Source organism: Xyrauchen texanus, chromosome 25 (assembly GCF_025860055.1).
Source record: "Xyrauchen texanus isolate HMW12.3.18 chromosome 25, RBS_HiC_50CHRs, whole genome shotgun sequence".
Lineage (NCBI taxonomy): Eukaryota > Metazoa > Chordata > Actinopteri > Cypriniformes > Catostomidae > Xyrauchen > Xyrauchen texanus.
Window position 1 is genome coordinate 26,779,597 of NC_068300.1, and position 24,442 is coordinate 26,804,038.

Sequence of the window (24,442 nt, forward strand, 5' to 3'; positions counted from 1 at the left end):
GTGTCACACACAACTGACCAAGTCTACGGTAACTCAGATAACCGATCTGTACAATTGTGGTGAGAAGAATAACATCTCAGAATGCTATTTTGAGATGCGGGTTGGTGCTGTTTTGGCAGCACAAGGGGGACCTACACAATATTAGGCAGGTGGTTTTAAAATTGTGGCTGATCAGTGTATATATAAAGACTGAATGAACAAAAGAGAGTAACAATTTAGAATTGTTACAACTCATTGAGACACAAAGTATATACTAACACTTTGAGGCAGATTACATGTTCAACTGCAGAGTGCAGTCAGTGCCGCCTATTCCCATTAGAAAACTTGACTAGAGGGTAAAATATGATTGAATATGTCAGTACTTAAACAAACACACAGTTCATTTGATTGACAACATCAGGGTTTTAATTCATTTAAGAGTGACACAGATCACAGACAAGAGAAAAAAAAGAACACTATTCAATGTAAAACAGATGGTCTAAAATAAAGGAATAAAGCAGAACCAACAAAAATTAACTTTCATTAATAAGTTATACATTACATTGCAAACACAATTGTCTGTTTTTAAATTGTTTTCACAGACAGTATTTAAAGGGCTGTACAAAATGACTATGCACAACATATTTACGTCCAGACTTATGTAACAAAAGGAAGATTGTGGAAGTCCACCACATAAACCAGATAACATATAAGAGTGCTACTTAACAAGATAATAGTAACAAATTCATATTAAGATTATGGCCTGTAAGATAAGTCATGTATTGAACTATAAACTAACTATAGCCATGATGACCCTATCTCGCAAACATTTGTTATGCTACATAGAGAGAATGTGTCCTTATTTTCACTTTGTTTACACTCTTGTTCTCTTTTTTTCTCTCTCAATTTCTCTGATTTTCAGATGTACAGTCCAGCTAAACAGACTTGTCTGTTGCTAGGCAATGGTGTAGAATTGGGGATTAGTGCATGTAGCATGATGAGATGCAGGTCTGTATGAACAAACTGCCAGGGTGGGATTAAATTAAATAACTAAATTTTATTTTAATTCGAGCTGTATTGCACCACTTAATATTAAATCAGAGATAAAAATTTTAAGATTAATATTGTCTGCAATGAAGAATTCTGAACCTAGATGTAGTTAGTAAACAGGTAATCGTGCTGTCACCGAGATATGCCAACGTACTCGCACCCTGGATTTGAAAGCATGAATCGTGGCTGATGGCCCAGGATTTCGGCCCATAATAAACATAAATATTATGACATGTCTCTCAGAGTGCTGACAGTACATCTACAGTTCGCTTACCTAGACATTCTTGTTTAATTTAACTAGTTTTTTTAAACCAAACTACTGGAGATGCACATTTAAATGTAATCCCCATGGTGAAGTGGGGTATGTCTACTGAGGTGAAACGCTGTGTCCTGCCAGACACGGGCGGAACGATATTGTGGACCATGCGCGACACAGACAGGTTCAGCTGTTGCTCATGGTCTCTATGGCGCAGGTGGGACTGAGTTGGGGTAGCAAGTGGCAAAGCTCAATTTTAGGGTGGTGACTGCCACTCTGTGCCACCAGGGCTGGACTGTTAATCTGGTATACCGGGCATTTTCCCGGTGGGCCGATGCACATTTGAGCCGATCAGGGGCGTAATGGCCATCGGGAGAACAGAGCTGGCCGGTGGTTCGGCCGCAAAATGGGGCATGATGAGCAGCAATGAGCCGCCGCGTTGTGCAGAAAGGACCACAAAACAGCACTGCGATATGCAGAAAAGGACAGCAAACACACCAAACCCTGGATTTAGTTGTTTTATGATTAAGCATTACACAACCAGGGTGGCAGGATTCAACACAGAGATTACCAGAATGAGGCTTAGGATGAGAGTATAGATCTCTCTGACAGTGAGCTGAATAAATGCACCAGAATATGAAAAATTAGAATGCACTTTAATGTCTAACCCTCATAGTAACCAACATAGTGGCAGCACAACATGGCAGGAAATATGTACAAGTCTGTTAATGAGAATTAGGGGTTGGAACAGATGTTAAGATTACTTGAGGGAGAAAGTTTAAAAAATGAAAAACATCAACAGGCACATTCCAATTGTCCTCTCACTTATGTAACATTTATCAGATTTGGTGACTGTCTGCAATATCTATCTGTCCCCTAGTAATCCCCCATCATCCCTGTCTCTGACCTTTTTAGTCCATCTTCAAAATTACTTCAGAGAATATTATTTTCTTAAAAAAATAAATAAAAAAAAAAACAGCTGGAAGGTGTCTGTGTGGCAATAAATCCTGCATGAGCTCTGCTCTATACTGAGAAATTGCCTAGGAAATCCTGTCTCTAAAGGGCAATGCTTGGCTTCACCTCACAGGCTGAGATTTATGACCCATTCTCTAGTGGCAGAAAATGCATGAAGGACTTCAGTAGACATGAAATAGAGAGTGAAAGAGTGTGTGTCAGCATCTTTAATACATTTGGATTCAACAAATGTGATTGGATGCTCCATCTAGCTGCATATTCATAACACTGTCCTTTTTCAGAAGGAAATAAAATCTTGTTTTGCTTCTCCCCTCATGTCTTTTAGATAATAGACTCAAGAGCTTTTAACAAATACAACCTAAGCATAATCCTGTATTGAAACAGAGACAAATGCCAACCTGTACTCAATCATCCTTTTACTTTTCAGTGTCCTTGCCTGACATGTGCAACCAGTTACTCTCACATCCACATCCACTAAAGTGCATACTGTGAAATAGAAACACATCTGCTTCCTCCTAAATATTTGATTGTGTTCACATCTCAAAGCCCATTCCCATTCCCGGTACATGTATGCACACTAACAATTAAGACAAACCCGAAATTAATTTTGCAATGTCCAATATGTACCGAATTTCCAATAACCCCTCCTTGTCTGATTAATCATTAATACAAAATGCAGTTAATGTATAAACCCAAATGCTGGTAAAGGGAAATCAATCAATACTTTAGCATAAGGATGTGTAACTTTCAACAAAGGCATCTGCTCTTTGACATAGGGATGAGCGTGCTTGTGGGTGGTCTGTCAGGATGGAAGAATAAGAACATGATTGTCAAGAGAAGGAGGGGTCATGAAAGATTATGACCTCCCCTCCTCTCAACCCCCCGACAAACACTCTCGAAGAGCGAAACTTATTTTTGGAGCTAGAGCAGCAAGTGTTAGCTCACATGATGGAGCAGCTCTTGGTTCTCTTCTTGCTGAAGGAGGAGGTCAGGAGCTCTGCCTTGCTGGGCAAATGAAGGAGGCGTTTGGAGAGTCGACGTGTTGGGCTTTGCTTTATGGGTGCCTGCAGTTTGTTGAGGCATGTGATTGCAGCAGAACGAAACACGCTGTGGATGCTCTTCTCAGATGTGAATGCAGAGCATTCCAGGTACACTTCTGCTCCAACCTGCTTTGCCAACAAGGTGCCCTAAATTCAGTAAGAAAGACAAGATGGTTTAGAATCACATACAGAAAAAGAGAACAAAAGCGTCAAGGAGTCTGATTTACAAAGGGAGGGTGCAATCGACTGACCTGCTCATGGGAGATGGGTGTTAGTCTCTGATTGGACAGCTCCATTAGAGTGCAAACATCTGTGCGAAGGTCTGTCTTACAGCCAACCAGAATTATGCGCGTACTGGGACAAAAATCCATGATTTCTGCCTTCCACTGCAGGGAGAGTGCTGTTATTGCATTGCTATAATTGGTAATAAACTGGAAATAGATTGAATTTTATTTATTATTAAACATCCAATCAATGGCTTTTCACCTTTTTCAATGCGTTTTCAACAGTGTCAGGCCGACTTGTATCAAAGCAGAGGAGAACCGCATCTGCGTCGCTGTAGCACAGAGGTCTGACATTATCATAATACGGTGAACCTGCAAGAACAACCATACAGAAAACATCAATAACTAATAAGATACTTATATGGAAGAGAAAGGAATATTCAACAGAGAGTGCCCTCTTGTTAGTAGCTGAAACCCTGCGACTGGCGAGTTAACTCCAGATCATCTGTCCTTATTCTCCTTGAACTGTCCACTGTTTGTGACACAGTGAACCACCAGATCCTCCTGTCCACCCTCTCTGACTTGGGCATCACAGGAACTGCGCTTGAGTGGTTTATGTCATACCTCACATCCTTCAAGGTTTCCTGTAGTGGAGAGGTGTCCAATCACACCAGGCAACCACTGATTGTTCCTCAAGGATCAGTGTTTGGACCTCTCCTCTTTTTGATCTACACTACATCAATCGGACCATTCATTAGTGATAGTTTACACACAAATTACAATTCTCTCATAATTTACTCACCTTCTTGCCATCCCACTTGTACAGTATTTGACTTCCTTTCTCCAGCAGAACACATTTGAAGAAAAATAGTAAAATATCTCAGCTCAGTAGGCCCTTATAATGGATGTGGATGGTAAAACAAATTTGTTGATGCTCTAAAAAGCACAGACAATCAGAATTAACGTCCTCCATACGACTCCAGTGATTAAATTAATGTCTTATAAAATGATACTATAACTGTTTGTGTGAAAAATATAAATATTTAAGTCCTTTTTAACTATAAATAATTGCTTCTGTTAAGCAGCAGTATGCACGTTCACGAGAGGGCTGAGATCATGCAGTCTCTCGTGTGACATATTGCCATGTTCACGAGAGAAGTGCCGCATGCACGACACACCCAGAAGAGCAGCGCTGTTTCAACTAAGTAAGAGGAACACTGTACAGACCGAACACTGTAAACAAATTGAAGGAAATTTAAACAAAGATGTCAGAAGATGAGATACGTGTTTTTGCACAGCCATATTTATTTGAACCTGAGTGCTCTGACCAGGAGCACAGGGAGATGGAGGAAGCTGGACCAACAAGCCTCAAAGAGACAGAAACTCAGGAGACATGGTGGTGCACATGTACGCAATGCCAGGCATTGCCAACAGAGGTAGAGATGTCTGCTGCAACATTGCCATGCCATTGCTGGAAAGACTGTGTGATCTCAGCCCTTTCGTTATCGTGCATACTGTTGCTTACTGGACTCAATGATTTATAGTTTAATATTTTTTGCAACAAAAGCAATCACATTGCTTTATAAGACATTCGTTTAACCACCGGAGTCGTATGGATGATGTTAATGCGGATTGTCTGTGCTTTTTGGAGCATCAAAAATCGTGTTACCATCCACATCCATTATAAGGTCCTACTGAGATGAGATATTTTTCTTCAAATGTGTTCTGCTGAAGAATGGAAGTCATATACATCTGGAATTACATGAGGTTGGGTAAATAATGAGAGAATTTACATTTTTGGGTGAACCACCCCTTTTAAGGCACATGGCTTTTCCTGCCACTGCTACTCAGATGATTGATAGCTCTACCTGTTGTTCCAGCCTGATGGGGTTACTCTATTAGCTCATATCTTGGCCTGCCTTTTTGAGATCTTGGCCTGGATGAAGGAATGCCACCTTCAGCTCAACCTCGCAAAGACAGAACTCCTTGTGATCCCAGCAAAACCATCTGTTGACCACAACCTCAACATGGATTATTTATTTAATACAAAAACAAACAAGCTAGCCCATCTATTCTAGCCTCTCTGGGAACTTGGCAGTGTGATACTACAAATATTGTTTACTTTTGTATGACAAATTGCTTGTTATGTTCCTCATTTGTAAGTTGCTTTGGATAAACGCATCTTCAAAATGTGATGAAAATTTAAAAATAATGTCATTAGCATTTCGTATGGCACTGCTGATGTGTGTGGGTGAATCTCTCAGAGAGATATATATATATATATATATATATATATATATATATTGACAGAACGAGTTGCCGATGTCTTGTCCCCTGCACACACTAAACCTCATCTTACTCCGTAGCTATACGGCAATGGCATTGAAAGGTGTGCACATAAACATACTATGTATGGATACTAGTATATCCATAGAAAATAATGGTAGTACATTAAAGATTTATTTCACTCAATATTCACGTATACTTTGTGTGCTTAGAGAATTGACATTAAGCTCAGTTGTTTGGTTTTGAGTCTCTCTGGGTCACGTACTACTGCTGTATACAGTATGTACACAATGAGTCATCTCACTAGCTTTAGTGACAGAGAATATATATATAAAGCCATTAAAGCAAAAAGAACAGTGATCAAGGCTTCTTTGGGCTAGAACTGCTTTCATATGACAAGACAAAATCTACATCTGTGTACACATTTTATAAATGTGTATTCCTTTTAAATCAAATTTCAAATTATAAGAGCTATAGGAGTTCCCTGCGCCAGTGTCTGTCAAAGGGTCAGTTCCAGCCTCTCATGCCCATCTGCTCTTTGATCTAGAGAGTGTGTGTAGAGATGCCTGAAGCAGTGCGAGCCAAATGAGGAAATTCAATTAAAGCTTCTGTAATTAGTCGTGATTAGAGTGTGTTTGTTCTTGTATGCTGATGAGTGTTTGTGTGTGGGTGCATGGGTTCATCTAGCACTCTGCCAATATTCCACCTGAGCGTCGCCACCTAACAGGGCTGTGCGCAATTAACAAAGCCTACCTGGCTCAACGAGGGCATAGATGGGAGATGTATGATGAGTCTTTGTCATTGGCTTCTCAAGCTGTGATCTTCCATGCAAAATTGCACGTAACTGGTAATCAGAAGGACACTGGTTCGAATCCCACAGCCACCACCATTGTGTCCTTGAGCAAGGCACTTAACTCCAGGTTGCTCCAGGGGGATTGTCCCTGTAATAAGGGCTCTGTAAGTCGCTTTGGATAAAAGCGTCTGCCAAATGCAAATGCATAAATTAAGCACCTGATGCCCTCACTGTTTTGAAGGTTCGTGCCAAACTCCCGCGAAAATACAAGTGAGGATTTTGATAGTTTCACTTTAATTTAACATTTGTGTAATGTTCTTGGTTCATGCATGCAGGAGATGATAGATGAAGAAACATATTTTCGAATACACACAGAATCTCAAATGTTTTCCTTCATGTGAAATAAGGGCTTGTGGGTTTTATCGGAGAGCCTTAAAATAACGTGTGAAACTGAAGAATGTAGGACAGAAATATAGTATAGCTTAATATAATATAATTGCCTGGGTTGTCTTGGTGTAAATGTAAAGTTGACCAAAAAGAGACATATGTTAAGTATTAGGAAATGTTTTAACAAATAAAAGACTACTTTTCATGCTATTATATCCCTTTTCATTATTTTTATATACTAAACAATTCACTAATAATTTTTTATAGCCCTATTTTATTAAAAGATTCCAAGTTAAATATGAAAAAATTTCTTCTTAATGTGTATATGTATTAAGCATGCATACACCTTACGAAGTATGACAATTTATCATCAAAATCACATTTATAAGTTATTGCTAGCCAAATGTCATAATCTTTACAGCCATGGGGTCTGAGTTCTTAAGGAATTGTTGTTTTAACAACAAGGGTTCTGAGACCAAATAAATGCTAAATGGACCAAAAAAAGAAACCGGGTCCTCTTTTTAAGTCCACTAACATTGTGAACGCCAAAAGAACTGAGGTCATTTGCAGCTGTTCCCTTAAACTGGACTGGGTTTGGTTAATTTAAAACAGACTATATGTGAAACCATGCTTAACTTTGAGTCACTGAGTGATTTGGGGTCAGATTGGCCATTGGGAGAGTTGGGATTTTTCCCAGTAGGCCGGTGGAACGTTGGCCACTTGCAGGCCGATGCACATTGTGATATAAAAATATATGAATAAATAAATATTAAACAAAGCCAATTAAACAAATTAATCTACTTGAAAATTATATTATTGCTGTACATTATAATACTTTTGACAATAAAAAAAGACCCCCATTATGCTGGATTCCTGAATGTTTCACAAGCCAATCTTTGTCATCAGATCAAAGAGAATCAAAAGAGAAAGGGGCCGTTCAAACCGAATGCACCCTTTCGTACAAAAAAAAAAATGTTATTAATTTGTAATTTTCTCTAAAAGCGTGGAGCTCCTGCACGAAACACTGAACAACAAGACACAGCACAACACAGCACAACTGTCAATGACAACAGTTATTGACAGTTGTGTTATTGAAAAATTTTAGAAAATAGCACGGACAAACGCAAAAACTTATAACGTCATTCGGCTTGCTAACAAGTTCATAACTGGCATGTGAAAGGAGGGTTACACCGAAGATCCTAAAAAAAGATTCACAATGTCCGATGACTATTTACAACTTGAAGACAGAGTTTTTGGCATGGCTGCAGTGGCATTGTAGGTGTTATCTTATAATGCATTGGATTTGAAATTGCATTGTGCCATAGGGCCTCAATAGCAGCAGTTGTGAGTCCTATAATGGGAAATACTAATAAAATGCAACAGATTTTTCAGTCTTTCGGAAATTAATGTTTATCTAATCTAATAAAAATGTGTGGAAAATATATATTCAAATATTGCTAATAATAAACTTATTTGCTTACTGAATAATAAAACACATTTTCTCTTTTTACCATTCAGCTGCATAAAGATAAGCACCCGAGAATAAATTAGTGTTCGTGTCATGTATTATGACATTTTCAATGCGTCGTCAACTATATCAATCAGTGTGTCATAGCACATGGATTGAACTGTTCTATTTATGTGCTATGTAGCCTATGAAACCCATTAATAAATCAATTATAAAAATAATAATAATATAGATATAGGCCTATATTAAGTAATAGATATATTAGATATCTACACTCACCTAAAGGATTATTAGGAACACCATACTAATACTGTGTTTGACCCCCTTTCGCCTTCAGAACTGCCTTAATTCGACGTGGCATTGATTCAACAAGGTGCTGAAAGCATTCTTTAGAAATGTTGGCCCATATTGATAGGATAGCATCTTGCAGTTGATGGAGATTTGTGGGATGCACATCCAGAGCACGAAGCTCCCGTTCCACCACATCCCAAAGATGCTCTATTGGGTTGAGATCTGGTGACTGTGGGGGCCATTTTAGTACAGTGAACTCATTGTCATGTTCAAGAAACCAATTTGAAATGATTCAAGCTTTGTGACATGGTGCATTATCCTGCTGGAAGTAGCCATCAGAGGATGGGTACATGGTGGCCATAAAGGGATGGACATGGTCAGAAACAATGCTCAGGTAGGCCGTGGCATTTAAGCGATGCCCAATTGGCACTAAGGGGCCTAAAGTGTGCCAAGAAAACATCCCCACACCATTACACCACCACCAGCAGCCTGCACAGTGGTAACAAGGCATGATGGATCCATGTTCTCATTCTGTTTACGCCAAATTCTGACTCTACCATCTGAATGTCTCAACAGAAATCGAGACTCATCAGACCAGGCAACATTTTTCCAGTCTTCAACTGTCCAATTTTGGTGAGCTCTTGCAAATTGTAGCCTCTTTTTCCTATTTGTAGTGGAGATGAGTGGTACCCGGTGGTGTCTTCTGCTGTTGTAGCCCATCCGCCTCAAGGTTGTGCGTGTTGTGGCTTCACAAATGCTTTGCTGCATACCTCGGTTGTAATGAGTGGTTATTTCAGGCAAAGTTGCTCTTCTATCAGCTTGAATCAGTCGGCCCATTCTCCTCTGACCTCTAGCATCAACAAGGCATTTTCAGCCCACAGGACTGCCGCATACTGGATGTTTTTCCTTTTCACACCATTCTTTGTAAACCCTAGAAATGGTTGTGCGTGAAAATCCCAGTAACTGAGCAGATTGTGAAATACTCAGACCGGCCCGTCTGGCACCAACAACCATGCCACGCTCAAAATTGCTTAAATCACCTTTCTTTCCCATTCTGACATTCAGTTTGGAGTTCAGGAGATTGTCTTGACCAGGACCACACCCCTAAATGCATTGAAGCAACTGCCATGTGATTGGTTGATTAGATAATTGCATTAATGAGAAATTGAACAGGTGTTCCTAATAATCCTTTTAGGTGAGTGTATGGTGAAATCTATGTTCAGTGGGCCACAAGAATCCTGAAATTCCCAGTACAATTTTGTCTCCCAGTCCTACCCTGGTATGACTATTAAGGAAATACATTTGAGTGTTTTTAAAAGTACATGATAGAGAGCATGTTTGGCTAAGTGCAGAGCAGGAAAGACATTGAAGGCTACTAAAGTACTTTAAATTTCCTTCTTGCCAAGAATCCATTTTTTTAAGTGAACCATCTAACCAGATCAAGAAGTAGTGCTTTGAAACAAAATTGAAACATTTTATGTCAGAAAACATGGGGGAAATATAACCAGTAAAGAACTAAATTCTTTACATTTTCTGAAAAAAAAAAAAAAAAAAGTAAAATGTGGTGCTTGGCGGTACAAAACACACCACCATGATGCTAGGATGTACTGGAAGGTCGTAAAGTTGTGCTTGTTGGAAAAAAGAAAACAAATACTAAGTATGTGCAATATAGCGCAGCAGTGCCCACCTATTTTTCCAGCCATTTGGTTCTGGAATTTTTCCAGTTTATATTTCCATAGGGATTTCATAAAACACTTTAAAGAGTTCTAAGCCAAACCAGCTCCAAGGTGAATCACAACATTAAAGATTTTGATTTGAAACAAAAAAGTATTTGAAAATTTCACAAAAACTCAAAAGGTACAAGATTGAGTACTTAACATCTTTCCTGAGGGCATGAATTACAATCCCATGAAGCATTGCAAAAAACATAATCGACTTAAAAACAATGGAAACATATAAAACTATTTATTTAAATTGGTTGATTATAAGTTATTTTGATTTGTATTCAAGTAGTTTGATTGACCGACTTTATTGCATCATTCACAGGGCATCATGGGAGTGAGCGGTCGCTACAGAATTTGTTTGGCACACTCAGTTCACCACAATTTTCTTATTGGTGGATTTTTCCCCTGAGGATTATGGGTACTTCTTCACCAGAAATTCCACTGTTAAACACAAATTTAAATTAATTTGAATTTTGAATTAATATAGACAGATGGCATTAACAAAGCATATATCATCGATTAACAACCTCAGATTTCACATAGACTTATGAGTTCTCGCTTAACATCAATTCCCCTATGGTAAACGAATGACTGCTGCACTCTGTAGTAACAGAGATGCTTGGCTCAGCAAGCATCACTAATTACAGACTATGTATGAGCAAATTAAAAGTTATAATTTTAAGGAAAAGACTCAATCTATTTTGATTTACTAGGTGGTAAAATATCAAGTGAAAAAAGACATCATAATTATCTCATATTCTATAAGGAGCAAAAAAGCAGGATTAGTGAAAAAAACTAATTCTCTACCTTATAAGGCACCTCTTTTAGAGAGGCAATATGCCATCCACTCATGCTAGCAAGTGGGTACTTAGACAAGCATCCAGGCATGGCAGTTAACATAGATTCAGATTAATCAGGAAATCACTCAATTGTTACACAATGTATGCAACGTGGCCTTAAAGAACCCAGCTCTGCACTCTGCATGTAATATGAAAGCAGATGTGGGATTTAAAAATGTTAAACCTATGCTCTATTGCAAAGATTAATCTTACAACAAAAACAAGGTTTTTTTTAAGGACGGCATGATGTAAAGATTAAATAAAACAATATCCAAACATAATGTAGGAAAAGTGCACGAAAAGAGAGAGGTGTAGAGCCAAAAAATAAAATACAAAATGTTTTTTACATCTTTGAAATGCGAACCATAATAATTTTTAGGAGACCTAAAAACTGTTGAAAAGAACAAAGGTTTTCATGTAAAACTCCATAACCCAAACACAAAGAAAACAGACAAGAAAAGATGAACATTCCTTGGCTTTGTAATAGATCAGAGTATGAGAGTTTCAATTATCTGTCTACTACCTGCCTACTCTTAATGATACTCTTAATCAGACACATGCACAAACACTCGGACTAAAGATTCCCTGGTCAAATGTCTCTATTCTTTAATACATCTAATATGCAAGGCAACAGGCACTGGGACAGGGGCTGACCTCTTTAATCCACTTCAAAGAGGACAGTATCTCTTTAGCCTCATCATAGGGCTTCGTCCTTCATTCTGAGACATTCCACAATCAGACATCCCAAAAATGACAAACCTTGCACTGTCCTAGCTCAGATTATTTCAATCAACAATCAGATTTCTTTTCTAACCTGAGACAGACAGAAATTAAAGATTGCACACTGCCAGCATCTGACACTTGAGGATAGGTCTCAGGTGTTTCAGCTGCCAGACCCTCTCACACAGTTACTGCAGCTTCACATATGTCAGCTTGCATTTCCTGGGTTTTCCCCCTCCACCCTGACTCAGGGCTCAGGTGCTGAAAGTGTGTCTATCCTGTAATATCAAACTGACCTACTAGCCAAGCAACAATCAACACAACAGTCATAATGCACACAAGCTCGCACATGTACAATCATGTATAAAACACAGTCAAAAACAAAGGTGGCAGGGGGACTTGCAGCTATGAAACCACTATATGGGGTCAATTATGTGATTCTTATCTTTTTCAAAAATAGAGTGTGGCAGCGGGGGCGTGGTCAAGCGCCCGTCTGGGAGAGAAAAGCGGTAAGGGCGCTTACACCTGAGCTAAATTAAGCCTAACACCTGTGTCTAATTGCAGTAGCGTGAGGAGAGCGGATAAAAAGCAGCAGCCACAGAACATCGAGAGAGAGAATTACGGGCATGTCCGCATGTGTGTTTGTTTATGTTGTGTTTTAAGTTTCTTATTAAATTATTATTTATGTTGACAAGCCAGTTCTCGCCTCCTCCTTGCCCATCCTTTAACTGTTTTACATTGGTGCCAAAACCCGGGAAGGAGGAGGGATGGGCGTCGCAGAGTCCTCGACACTGCCGTCCACCCAGGGGAGCGCCGCTGCCATCTCCCGGGTTTCGGCATGTCAGAAAACAATTTTTTAATACAGTTATTAAAAAATACATAGAAACTGCAATTCACACTAGACAATTACTTGAATACACCTCTTCTACGATGAACATGATTTTAATTGCTAAGTTCAAAGGCATTTTGATATTTTTTTCTGGGGCTTATATTAAAGAAATCTCAGGAGGTGTAACTGTCTGGAGACAGTTTTTTTTTTTAAATATTATTCATATTTTGTCCCGATACCATTTTTTTGGAGTATGAGTACTGGTAGGCCTACTTTCTTTCTGATATTTGCAGATACCAAGTCGGATACCTGTTTTTTATATATTTATTTCTTCTGAAATCCATATCAACAGATTACTTCAATTTTATCAGCAAAATTATGTTTAAATAAATTAATTAACTTTAATCAAATTAAAATATGGGGGGTCACATGAGTCCCATGCGAGGGTAGGACTTGTGAAAGGCAAGCTCTGCACACTTTGTTAGTTTTGATAATATTTGTGTCACAAACCGGTGAGATTCAATACACCCTGATCCTTAATTGTTTTGGGAAGACAATATGTCAAAGATTTCAAAATCCTCAGGCTCTGGAGATATTAAAAGACAGTTACGTGCTCTGGCTGATTCCCCTCAGAGGAAGGCTGGAAGCCCCGGACTCATTTCGGATGGTGAACTGAAAGAAATCCGGCGTGAATTGATGAATGTGTCGGCAATGCTGACAAGGGTCGTTACGGTCTATGAGGATCTTGCTGTGGTGCGTCGATCGATCACAAATTCACTGAGGTGGTTACAAGAGTTGCGGGCATCAGGGATGGATCGGGGTCATCAGAGGGGGAATTGGCTGCTGGTCTGCTGGTGACCAGTGTGGATTTGGAGCACGTCTGGGAAAGACTGGAGGATTTGGAGAACTGTAATCGACGGAACAACATCTGAATTGTTGGAATTCCTGAGCATGAAGAATGCAGAGATATGGTGAAATTCATAGACAAGCTCTTTCCGAGTCTGCTCGACATAACAGGCCAAAAGCTGGAAATCGAGTGAGCTCACATAGTTCTGGCTCGGAGATCTGCTGAGGGAGACAGTCTCTGATCAATTCTGGCCAAATTTCTGAGAACATCCAATAAAGATCTTGTGTTACACGAGGTGAGGTGAAAAGGAAAGCTTTCTTGGAAGAACTACAGATTTTTTTTTGTTCTCAGACTTTGCAAATTCGACAAAAGTGAAACGTGATCGATTCAAGGAATGCAAGAAATGCTTACATCAACAGAAGTTCGCTTTTGCACTGATGTTCCTGGCCAAATTGAGAATAGATACTAAGGATGGCCGCAAAATATTTACATACCCACAGCAAGCAATGTCTTTCATAAAAACAATCGACAGAGTAAGCCATTTGGTTATTTTCATGTTGGAGTTTGTTTTGTGGAATAACACTCCCTCGGGACAGTTGTGGATGAATCTGCACATTCTTGGTGCTTATGCCTCCTATCGGCTGGAGGTTGATTTGTGGAATATTTCTTGGATTGATTAGGGCATGTGTTGCACTTGTGTAACGACCGAATGGACTGCCTCACTGAACATTCTTTTGACTGCCCGAGGAACTGTATGGCCCCCCTATTTTTTTTTTTTTTTGTGTGTGTGTGTGTGTGTGTGTGTGCGCGCGCCAGTGTAGGATAGTGTTTCATGAAGAAATGCATCTTTCCTTGCAGGAAGCTGAAAATTTGGGAAGATATGGGGTGGACATGTTTTATATAGTGCTGGCTCAAGTAATAGCAGGGGAGTCATTATATTGATAAGTAAACATCTACAAATCAAATGTCTCAAGCCGATTAAACATCAATTAGGAACAGTCATTATGGTTTTAGCAGAAATTCAGGGGCAAAGATTGATTTTGGCTAATATGTACGCACCTAACACTGATGATCGGGGCTTTATTTATAGATTTGAAGGGATGTTGCAAGCTGCTGGCACCCCTCATGATATAATATTGGGAGGAAACTTTCATCTTTTAATAGGCTCAGTCCTTGATCATAGCAAAGGTGTGTAAATCCCCTAGAGCAACAGTGATGCTTCACAGGATGTGTAAAAATCTTGGTCTTGCAGATATCTGGAGACTTTTGAACCCATCTGAGAGGGACTATGCATTCTTTTCATCAGTCCATAAGATTTATTATAGATGATTATATCGATGATGTTGTTTGAAAGTATATCTTTTTTAATGTTTGTTTATTTATTTTAGTGTATTTTATTGTTGGTGACCACTGTAGTGCGTGTTTGTGTTTGGTGTGGGGGAACGTTCGGGGGGAGGGGTTTAATGTATATAATTGATTCCACATTCATGTTTGTTTGATTTATGTATGGAATCGATAAAAACTGTTAATAACAACAACAAAAATCTAATGAAATTAAAATATAAAAATAAACATAATATTGTATTATTTTTTAATCAAATTATGTGATTTTATACAGAACCTCACAGCCAGGGGTGGACTGGCCATCAGAAGAACTGGGACATTTCCGAAGGGCTGGCTGCGAAACGTGGCCGAATGGGCTATGATAAGCTGAAATGGGCCGGCGCGTTATACAAAGGACATCAGGACATCATTATATTATAATAACTTTATTCTACCAAATCTATAAGCCACTTGGTATAACCAACCTGTAGGTCCCTCAAAAAATGAAGTTAACTTAATTTAATTTTTTTAAGAAATGTAAAAGTCAGTTTCATTGAGCCAACATAATTTAGATGTATTAGGCCAAATGAATGTACTATGGTAGTTTTAACTAAATTGAATTAGGTTTATTCAATACATCATCTTTTTAAGTAGGTCCAACTTAATTTATTTTATTAACATTAGTAAATGCCAGGTAAACAAATGTAAGCACAGTGAAACTGTAATTTTAATAGCAACTTCTAAATAGCACTCAAATTAAGTATTGTGGTGAGCAGAGCGGGGACAAGCTGCGTCTGGGCAGCGAGCGGCTGGGAAGATAAAAGGTGAATGAGTTCCACCTTTGTGCCACACCTGTCTTGCGTTCCAGTGAGGGGCGGCGGGACAATTTAAGGAGGGGAGACAGCGCCAGACAGAGAGAGAGATGCACAAAGCTGTCTTTCTGTGTGTCAGTGTTGATGTGTAATGCTGAAAAGCAATGTGTTGCAGCTGCTAATAAACAGCTGTGTTGTAGTGTTTAATGTACACTGAAAAGTGCCACATTAATGTTTCTTACGTGTTTGTCAAGCCAGTTACAGCTTCCTCCTTTGCCATCCTTGAACTGTTACAAGAATTATTTGTAAATTAAAGTCCATCCTCAACCTAAGCACAAGCAGCATTCTTCACCAAAACGGTAACCCCCAAAACTCAAGCATAACAGACACTCTTTTTAAATACCAATATAACAGAACATTAAACATTATCAAACATCCTCCTCTTGCTCAAAAATGCATAAATGAACACTTAATCCCCCCCTCCTAACAACTTTTGGGCCATTTTCTATGTAAAATCCCAGGCCGCTTTCTCTTCCCAGTCTGCCCTGCTATACATGTTTTTCAAAATGCATTAATTGCATTTCTTGACACATTTTAAACTAGATCTTTCAAAGATTGTTCATGTTTATCACTTCAGACAATTCCCATATGCAGATTTACAGAAAATTCAAATCCAAGCTACATATCAATAAGGCCCAGACCCAAATCTACATGACTAATACAAAATTACAAACAATTTATTTTTATTGTCAGGCATGAGTCATAGCTGGACGAAATACAATATTAAGGCAACTCTTAACTACTTGAAGCAATAAAAGTACCAAAATCAACATCTGCTGCATTTACTTGAAGACACGCTATCTATTAAAAATCCTAAACGTCGTAGAACAAGACTAGGACACTGGTTACTATGACGAGCCTATGTTTGAGATGAATTATGACGTCATTGTTTAGAAAAGAAATCCGCACGATAACTGTCCTCGCGGACATTTGTCAAAACTCATTTGTTAATCTGTCGAAATACTACCCCTGTTAAAAAAAAATAAGCTGCGTCACTACTTCTTACCTGACGTGTCCCATAAACTGAGCTCCACGCGCTGTTCGTCTAATTCCAGTCCAGCGGTGTAGTTCTCAAACACTGTTGGGACGTATGTCTGTGTCGGGGTAAACGAAATAAAGTCGATTACATTGATAGTAAAACAAAATACATTGATTAAAATCACTTTCATAGAAAAAGCTAAATAATTCGCTATGATTCGTGTAGCTACAATCACTGCACAATAAGACGTGCGTATTGGGCTACATTGGGTTTAGCAACATAATTCCTTTGGAGAACAAAAACAAATTTGCTTCGTTATGACGGGTTGTTGCAGAAGTGCTGATTTTTCACGAGTCAACACGTGCACAACAACTCACATGAGTGTGATACACAGAGAACATCCCTTGTGTGCATGTGGGTAATCAAACAGTGCGTAATTCTTCTCAGTATTACACAATGACATGCAGGAATCTTCATTAAAACATACGAAGCACATTTCTAACAAAGTATAGGCTACATATCAGCTATGAATAAGTTAGAGGAGACATACCTCAGGATAACAGTCTTTGGCCAAGACTTGCAACATTGCAGTTTTCCCGCACTGCACGTCTCCTACTAAAACCAGTTTACAACGCATTACCAAAGGCTGGCTGACTCTTCGCTCCTTCATTTTGAATAAGACGGTCACGTAAACAGTGACACTAGACCAGTCCTGACGATGGCACTCTTGTATGGCCCTGGTCAGTTTGTTCAGACCACATTGAGGTTTGGACTGAACTCTCCACGATAGAGAGTAATACGGCACTGCGGCAATTTATACAGCTCCGCTATCCAATCAGGGCTCTCCGTCTCGCGCTCGAGTTCCACTGCCCTCGAAATGCGCCCACCCAGCTCAAGTCTGAACATTGATTTAAATTTAGCCGAAATAAATGCGCAATGTCTCCTAGTATGTCCAGCAATACGAAATTTGGTCTTTTAAGAAAGTTTTCGCTGAAATGGCGAAAATACGGACAATTATTGTGAATACTGGGCTATTTAACAACAGCATAATTCTTCTTCTTACTGTATTTAGAAATGTTTAATAACTTTAGGGATAGTTCACCCAAAAAGGACAATTCTCTCATCATTTACTCACCTTCATGACATCCCATAGACTTTCTTCTGCTGAACACTAGCTGAATATTTCAACTCTGTAGATCCATACGATGCAAGTGAATGGTGACCAGACATTTGAAGCTCCAAAATGCACATAAAGGCAACATAAAAGTGACCAATAAGACCCCGTTGGTTAAATCTATATCTTCAGAAGCTATATGATAAGTGTGGGTGAGAAACAGATCAATATTTAAGAAATTATTTTACTATCAGTTCGCCTCCCTGCACAGTAGGTGACAATATGAACAAAGAATGCGTATCGGCATAAATTAAATAAGTAATAAATAAAAAAATAATAATTTGAAAGTGAAATTGGAGATTAATTCTTAAAAAGACTTAATATTGATCTGTTTGATCTGATATATAAGTGACTCAACAAGGTAAAATGCAACTTCTTAGGTTTGGCCGTATTTTCACACAATTTTGTGTTGAGACAAACTTCTTGAGGCAGTAGACTAAAAAGTTTAACTTTTTCAGCTTTTCCTTTTCACACAGCTTTAAATCAGTATTTAAATCAGTATTTTTCTTGAAGACCCAATATCCATCTTTGCTCCAACGCAATGACCAAAACATTTGGATAAAGGTTCTTCTGCTTTACTGACCATTAGTTGCGTGAATGTCCGACACCCTCTGCAGCTTTATTGACTTGTTCTTGAGTAACAATTTGATTCATTCCTGGTTTCTCATTTGTTTGTTTGGCTCTGAGAAATGAGAGCGTAATCAAATGTGTGCAAGCCGGTGTATGTAATAAATCTATAGCCCATTGCATTGTTTGTGTCTTTTGTGGAGACACCTGATTGTAATTAAAGCCTGTCCCTGTGCATGGATGATAATTACATGATGAACCTGCCATAATGCTGTATTTAAAAAGTGCTGCATTTCAGAGACTGTTCAGACATAATGTTCCATTAATATTGAGACATTTGTGTGTAAAGCCAGCAAAAGTGAATTGATTATGTAACTATTGGTGGTTCGGATTGTTAGCTCTCTCTCTCTCTCTCTCTCTCTCTCTCTCACTCTCCAGGGGCGTTGGACTGGGGGGGTAAAGGGTACCGAGTACCCAGGGCCCGAGGCAGGGGGGGCCCCTTAGAAGTCAGTTTTCTATACATACATATTTGGTACGGGGGCCCAGCAAGATGGTTTGTACCCAGGGCCCAAAATTTGGTGCTACGCCCCTGTCACTCTCACTCTCACTCTCACTCTCACTCTCTCTCTCACTCTCTCACTGCCTCTCTATCTGTCTCTTTCTCTTGCTTTAGAAAATTGTACAAATTGTATGGGCTATTTGGACTCCGAAACAGAGGAAGGCTACATATGGACAAAAAGCTAAATTAGGAAAAGTACCTTTAGGGATTGTGTAATTCTGAAGCGTAATTATGTGTGGACTATGTACAAGTACAGTATTATTATAGTGTAATAGTGGGTTACAGTAGGAAGAATTTACATGTTTCTATTTCTAAAAATTTTTTTGGAGGGGGGCTAATATGAGACCTATACAGTCTCATATTTACAGACAGTTGTATGGCTACTTTGTTGTTAAGCCTAAAGCATATGGGAGTCATATTCTATTATTAATTTGGTAATTGTATAAAATGTACAATGGATTGAATTTGCACAAAAACAATATAAGGACAATTTCAGTTCATGGTTATAGTAATTCCACATCTACTCCTACTGTATATCTTACTTTATAATTCACCTACTCTCCCTCCTCTCTCTCTCTCCTGTCCTGTCTTCCTTTGAAATATGATGTGTTGCATAATATTCCCCATCCTTAACTGTGTGCACATTCTCTCACCCTGGGAGAAATTAATCATTGTCATAAAAGGAAATGCTGTCATTTCTGAATGTTATTTCTTGCTCGCTGTGGAGAATATGAAGGAGAAAAAAAATAGGGGTGGAGAGAAAGTGGGAATTTTGTGCACTGATTGATTACCAATATTTTATAGCATCATATGTACTAATAAGTTGCTCATTGAGAGATTACTTGATAAAGGCCACAATGTCATCACTCCTCACCCACACACAGCTGCAGTCTAGTTCAATGACCCACTGCAGTGCTATGTGCACTGCTGATATTTTACATTTGCAATCAATATATGTACATGTATGTTCTACTTCAGCACTCCACCTGCACAATGTCACACTATGATATAAACTCATTAATGTATAAAGTTTATATCTCTGAAAGAGCCATAAAAGGGCAAGCTAGATCAACTCTGTCAATAAGATCACCTCTGCAAGTGATGTATTCAGAATCAGAAAAAGCTTTATTGCCAAGTAAGTTATCAGATTTCCTGCAATCTTACTATGAACAAATTTTTTTTATGTAAAATATTTCAAGCAGATACTATCCCAGCACACCTTTAGTTTTCCGAATTTTTGTTTTATCTTTAATCTCATAAAGTTCTCATTTACTCATACATTTCTTTTATAAATTTAAACAGATACTATCTACCCCCAGAAATGAAAACAGAAATATTCTTATATTCTGATATATAAAACTTCTCAATGATACTTGTTAAACAAAAATTCAATTTGAAGTCTAAAAAATGTTTCATTGTTATTTATAGTGTAGTTAAGTGATAAATATGACCACATCCATAAAGAAGAAATATATTTATGAATGATTCAAATAACCATAATTTAGACCTAAACCTTAAAAGAGCTGGTCTTGAGTGATGAAGTGGCTGCAGTGATCCTGTATTAAAATGGATTAAAAAGTCTATTTAAATGCTTATCACATATCGGATTGAGGACTAGCTAATGCTGACCTCAGGTGGTTAGTGCCTGTAATATGTATATTTTTAAAAACTTCAAACATGCCAAAACACTGAAAGTAGAATTGTATGTGCACTTTTTTCCAGGCCACTGGTTTGTTGTCAGATATTTTTGTGTGATAATGGGTTTAGCTAAACTCACTTTAGCATTAAGGAGTAAGGAGGGTCTTAAACAATGAGTCCGAACTTTCAGAGGCTGGATTTCTCAAAGCACTAAGTAGAACGTTAGTAGTATGTTTTGGCACATTTCCCAAATGCATTATTATCTAGATAGATTGCATAAACTTTAAATGAATTAGAAGTGAAAAAAAAAAACTGTGGAATCTTTTCACTTTCTTTCAAATTTTATCTATTGGACAAAATACTGATTGAAGAATAACATTAATAAGTTTTGATTATTGCAAAGCTAAATCTATAATATATCACAGAAGTGAGAAAAAAGTGTTGAGAAAATCACCTTTGAAACTATACTCCGCAGTGTACATGGCACGTTATTTTAATGACAGGCAATAAATAACTTTAAGTAGTAGGCCTTTTTTGATTAAATAATCATCTGCAATAAAAAAGGATTTTTGCTGCTTGCTCAATTGACTTATTTACGTAAAATGACACACAATTGCGACACAATTCTAGAATATTCTGTCACAACTTGATTTCATTGAATTCTATCAATTTATAATTGAAAAATGTAAGTTTACTTAATCCATTTGAGTTGGGACTACAGTAATACTTTTTGTGGTGTTAATGTAGCATTGATGAAACTAAGCAGAGGATTTCTATTTCCCAGCATGCTTTACATGGGACTCGATAGGAAGAGCAAATGTTAAAATTAAGCGTTATTTTATGTGATTTTGTGCAAGATGAATATAAAGGTTGATACTTGTTTAATGTTTTGTTATGTCGATGATCTAGACGAGTTTATGTTATGTTGGAGTTGTGGGGGTTTACCATTATGCTGAAGAGTGGAGCTTGAGTAAATGATGAGGACATGAAATTGTTTACTCGCTTCATTGAACAAATGCTGTGCTAAGTTACTAAACTACACTCTGTTGTGCTTCCAACCAGCATGCATTTAGCATGTGAGTAGCATTAGTACATTAAGAAATAAAATAGATTTACTTGAGTTTTTGATCATCTAATTTTGTTGGGTTTACCCATTTCAACTAGGTTCTTTCCACACTGTGTTTGTGTTGAGATTACTTTGTAAATTTAAGGAAAGAAAAATAATTTCAAACATGCATGTGAAACCACTGTCCACATGCAAAATCAAGATAAACCAAAGAGCTAGGACAATATAGTATTAATAATAATATTATTTAATATCTCATAGGAAATATGAGACCCTGCAGCAGTTTACACTTACACACTTACATAGGCCTACATAATTGTTATCACATGAGATTTGAGTGACCATGTGCTAAACGAGCACACCTATTATAATCTCTATTTTAAGATTAGTGTCCAATTAACCACACAAATACAACATACAAATGGGAACTGCAAAACCCACTTATAACAAATATTCTTTATAATTATAGATTATTTTCTAAAAATGTGATTAATCTATAATTATGAAAAATAATTATCAATAGCATAATTCTTCTTAGTTTATTTAGTAATGTTTAATAACAAGTGCCTCACAACAATGCGAATAACAAAGTGCCTCGCAAGGTAACGTCATTTCTAGAATTGACAGTATTTTTGCACGATTTTGTGTTGAGGAGACAAACATATTGAGATATAGACCTTCTTGAAGTAGTCAACTATGTTAAACTTTTTCAGCCTATCCTCTTCAACTCTTGTGTATCGCCAGACCTTTGTCTAAAATGGCAAAGAGCACAGACTGTGGGCGTGCAGTCTGAGGCTGAGACTGGTCCTTTTAACACAGCTTGAAATAAGTGCTGAATCAGTATTTATGTCACCATAAGAATATTATGAAGAACAGAATTCAAATCTGTTTTTGCACATCATTCCCTTTGAACCTTTAACCCTTGTGTGTCAATTTAAAAAAGTTACTCAGAGGTCCTTAGAGGACAAAAATGTCTGCATCAAAAAACTGCCATAATAATATTATTATTTTCCGCTTTCAGTTAGTTATTTTTTTTTTACCAACATCAATCCTGATCATAACTACCAAAATTAATTCATTTTCAGGATTTGAACCTTTTAAATGCCAGTCTGATTATATAATGCCACTGTTGTTTTCACACACACACACACACACACACACACACACACACACACACACACACACACACACACACACACACACACACACACACACACACATTTCTCAATACTCACATACAAATCTCTGACATCATACCAACACACCCACACAATTTTAGCTGCATGGTTTATTCAACTGGCCTGCAGTGCTCTATAATATAGCAAACAGAAAATAGGAAAAAAGCTTATAGTTGCTTCATAGGCTACTATATATACTATCTGTTGGAAAATATTTTGTTATTATTATTTTGAAGCCAGGGCTCAGGAATGAAAGCATAATATCACAGAATTCATGAGTTTATGCTTTAATGGCTCTGGGACCAAATATTGCAGTTTTAATGTGTTTTAATTGGACATTTTTGTGCTGAAGTTCCTGATTGTACAAAGTGTATTATAGATGTATTATAGGAACTGAGGTTTAAATATCAAAATTCCCCCCAATATATGTTCATCTTTTGCTAAATTTATGCCGTTGGCACAAGGGTTAAAACTTATATGAATGTGAGTTTTGGACAAAGTGTTCTTGACTGAGCTTATCAGCCAGAACCAAGTAGGCCCATTACACGTAGCTACCTATTTATTTATTACATACTTCTATGATGGACTAAAACTGAATTGAAAATCAAGTTTCAACTCCGGTTCTCTTGTGCTGACCAGGGCCTCGTTTCCCCAATAACGATTGATCTTTGCGCTTAAAAGCGTTTTCTACGAACGATTAAACGAACGTTCGTTATTTTTTATGTGCGTTTCACAAAACTGCGCTTAACATGAACGCGCGAGGACGCTCTTTAAGTGCTACTTAAGAGAGACGCTGTCCATAAACGGGAAGTTCTGAAATGTAAGTAAGTAGCCTATATATTAAATATAGTGCTGCTCGTCATTGCAACTTCATTATATTTGTGCATAACTTTAAATAATAATTTTTGCATAATTTTTGTAATTTCGTTCGCTGGAAATATTTAAAAAATGTACAACTTACCACATGATTTGCAATCGTTAAATGTGCATTTTAATATTTCGTTTAAAATATTGCTCTGTTGTTCGAGATTAAAGCTGCCAGGATCCGTGAAGGCAGCGGAGACCCTGTGTATGGTCCTGCTAATGACAAGCATTCACCGAATATAACCAGAATATCACAGTGTTATTTCTGAGCAAAATAAGGCTAGCTGCACTTGTGACATTCACCAATCAAAGGGAAATCTGCTCTTTACTCCCAAAAGTGATAACGGTAACAGCAATGCTACATAACATGTGCCGTACTACACAACGCGTGGGCGAGAGAACCCTTTGTTGCCAGAGAGGAAGAGGATGAGGAGCCAATAGTGATGGGCAGTAGATTCGCTGCAAATAGCGAAGCTATTAGCCTAACTACATTTCTGAGTAGCGAGGTGGTAGC

At 38.0% G+C, this 24,442-nt stretch overlaps 1 protein-coding gene across 1 annotated transcript; it reads right to left on the reverse strand.

Moving 5' to 3' along the window:
* Positions 1-391: 391 nt before the first annotated feature.
* Positions 392-17,674, reverse strand: LOC127618345 (rho-related GTP-binding protein Rho6-like). Its single transcript, XM_052090708.1, has 5 exons — positions 17,433-17,674; positions 16,910-16,997; positions 3,787-3,896; positions 3,552-3,686; positions 392-3,447 (listed from the first exon to the last, which is right to left on the reverse strand). Exons 1-5 carry the CDS (start codon positions 17,550-17,552, stop codon positions 3,202-3,204), a joined length of 699 nt encoding a protein of 232 aa, XP_051946668.1. The 5' UTR covers positions 17,553-17,674; the 3' UTR covers positions 392-3,201.
* Between the last annotated feature and the right edge of the window lie 6,768 nt (positions 17,675-24,442).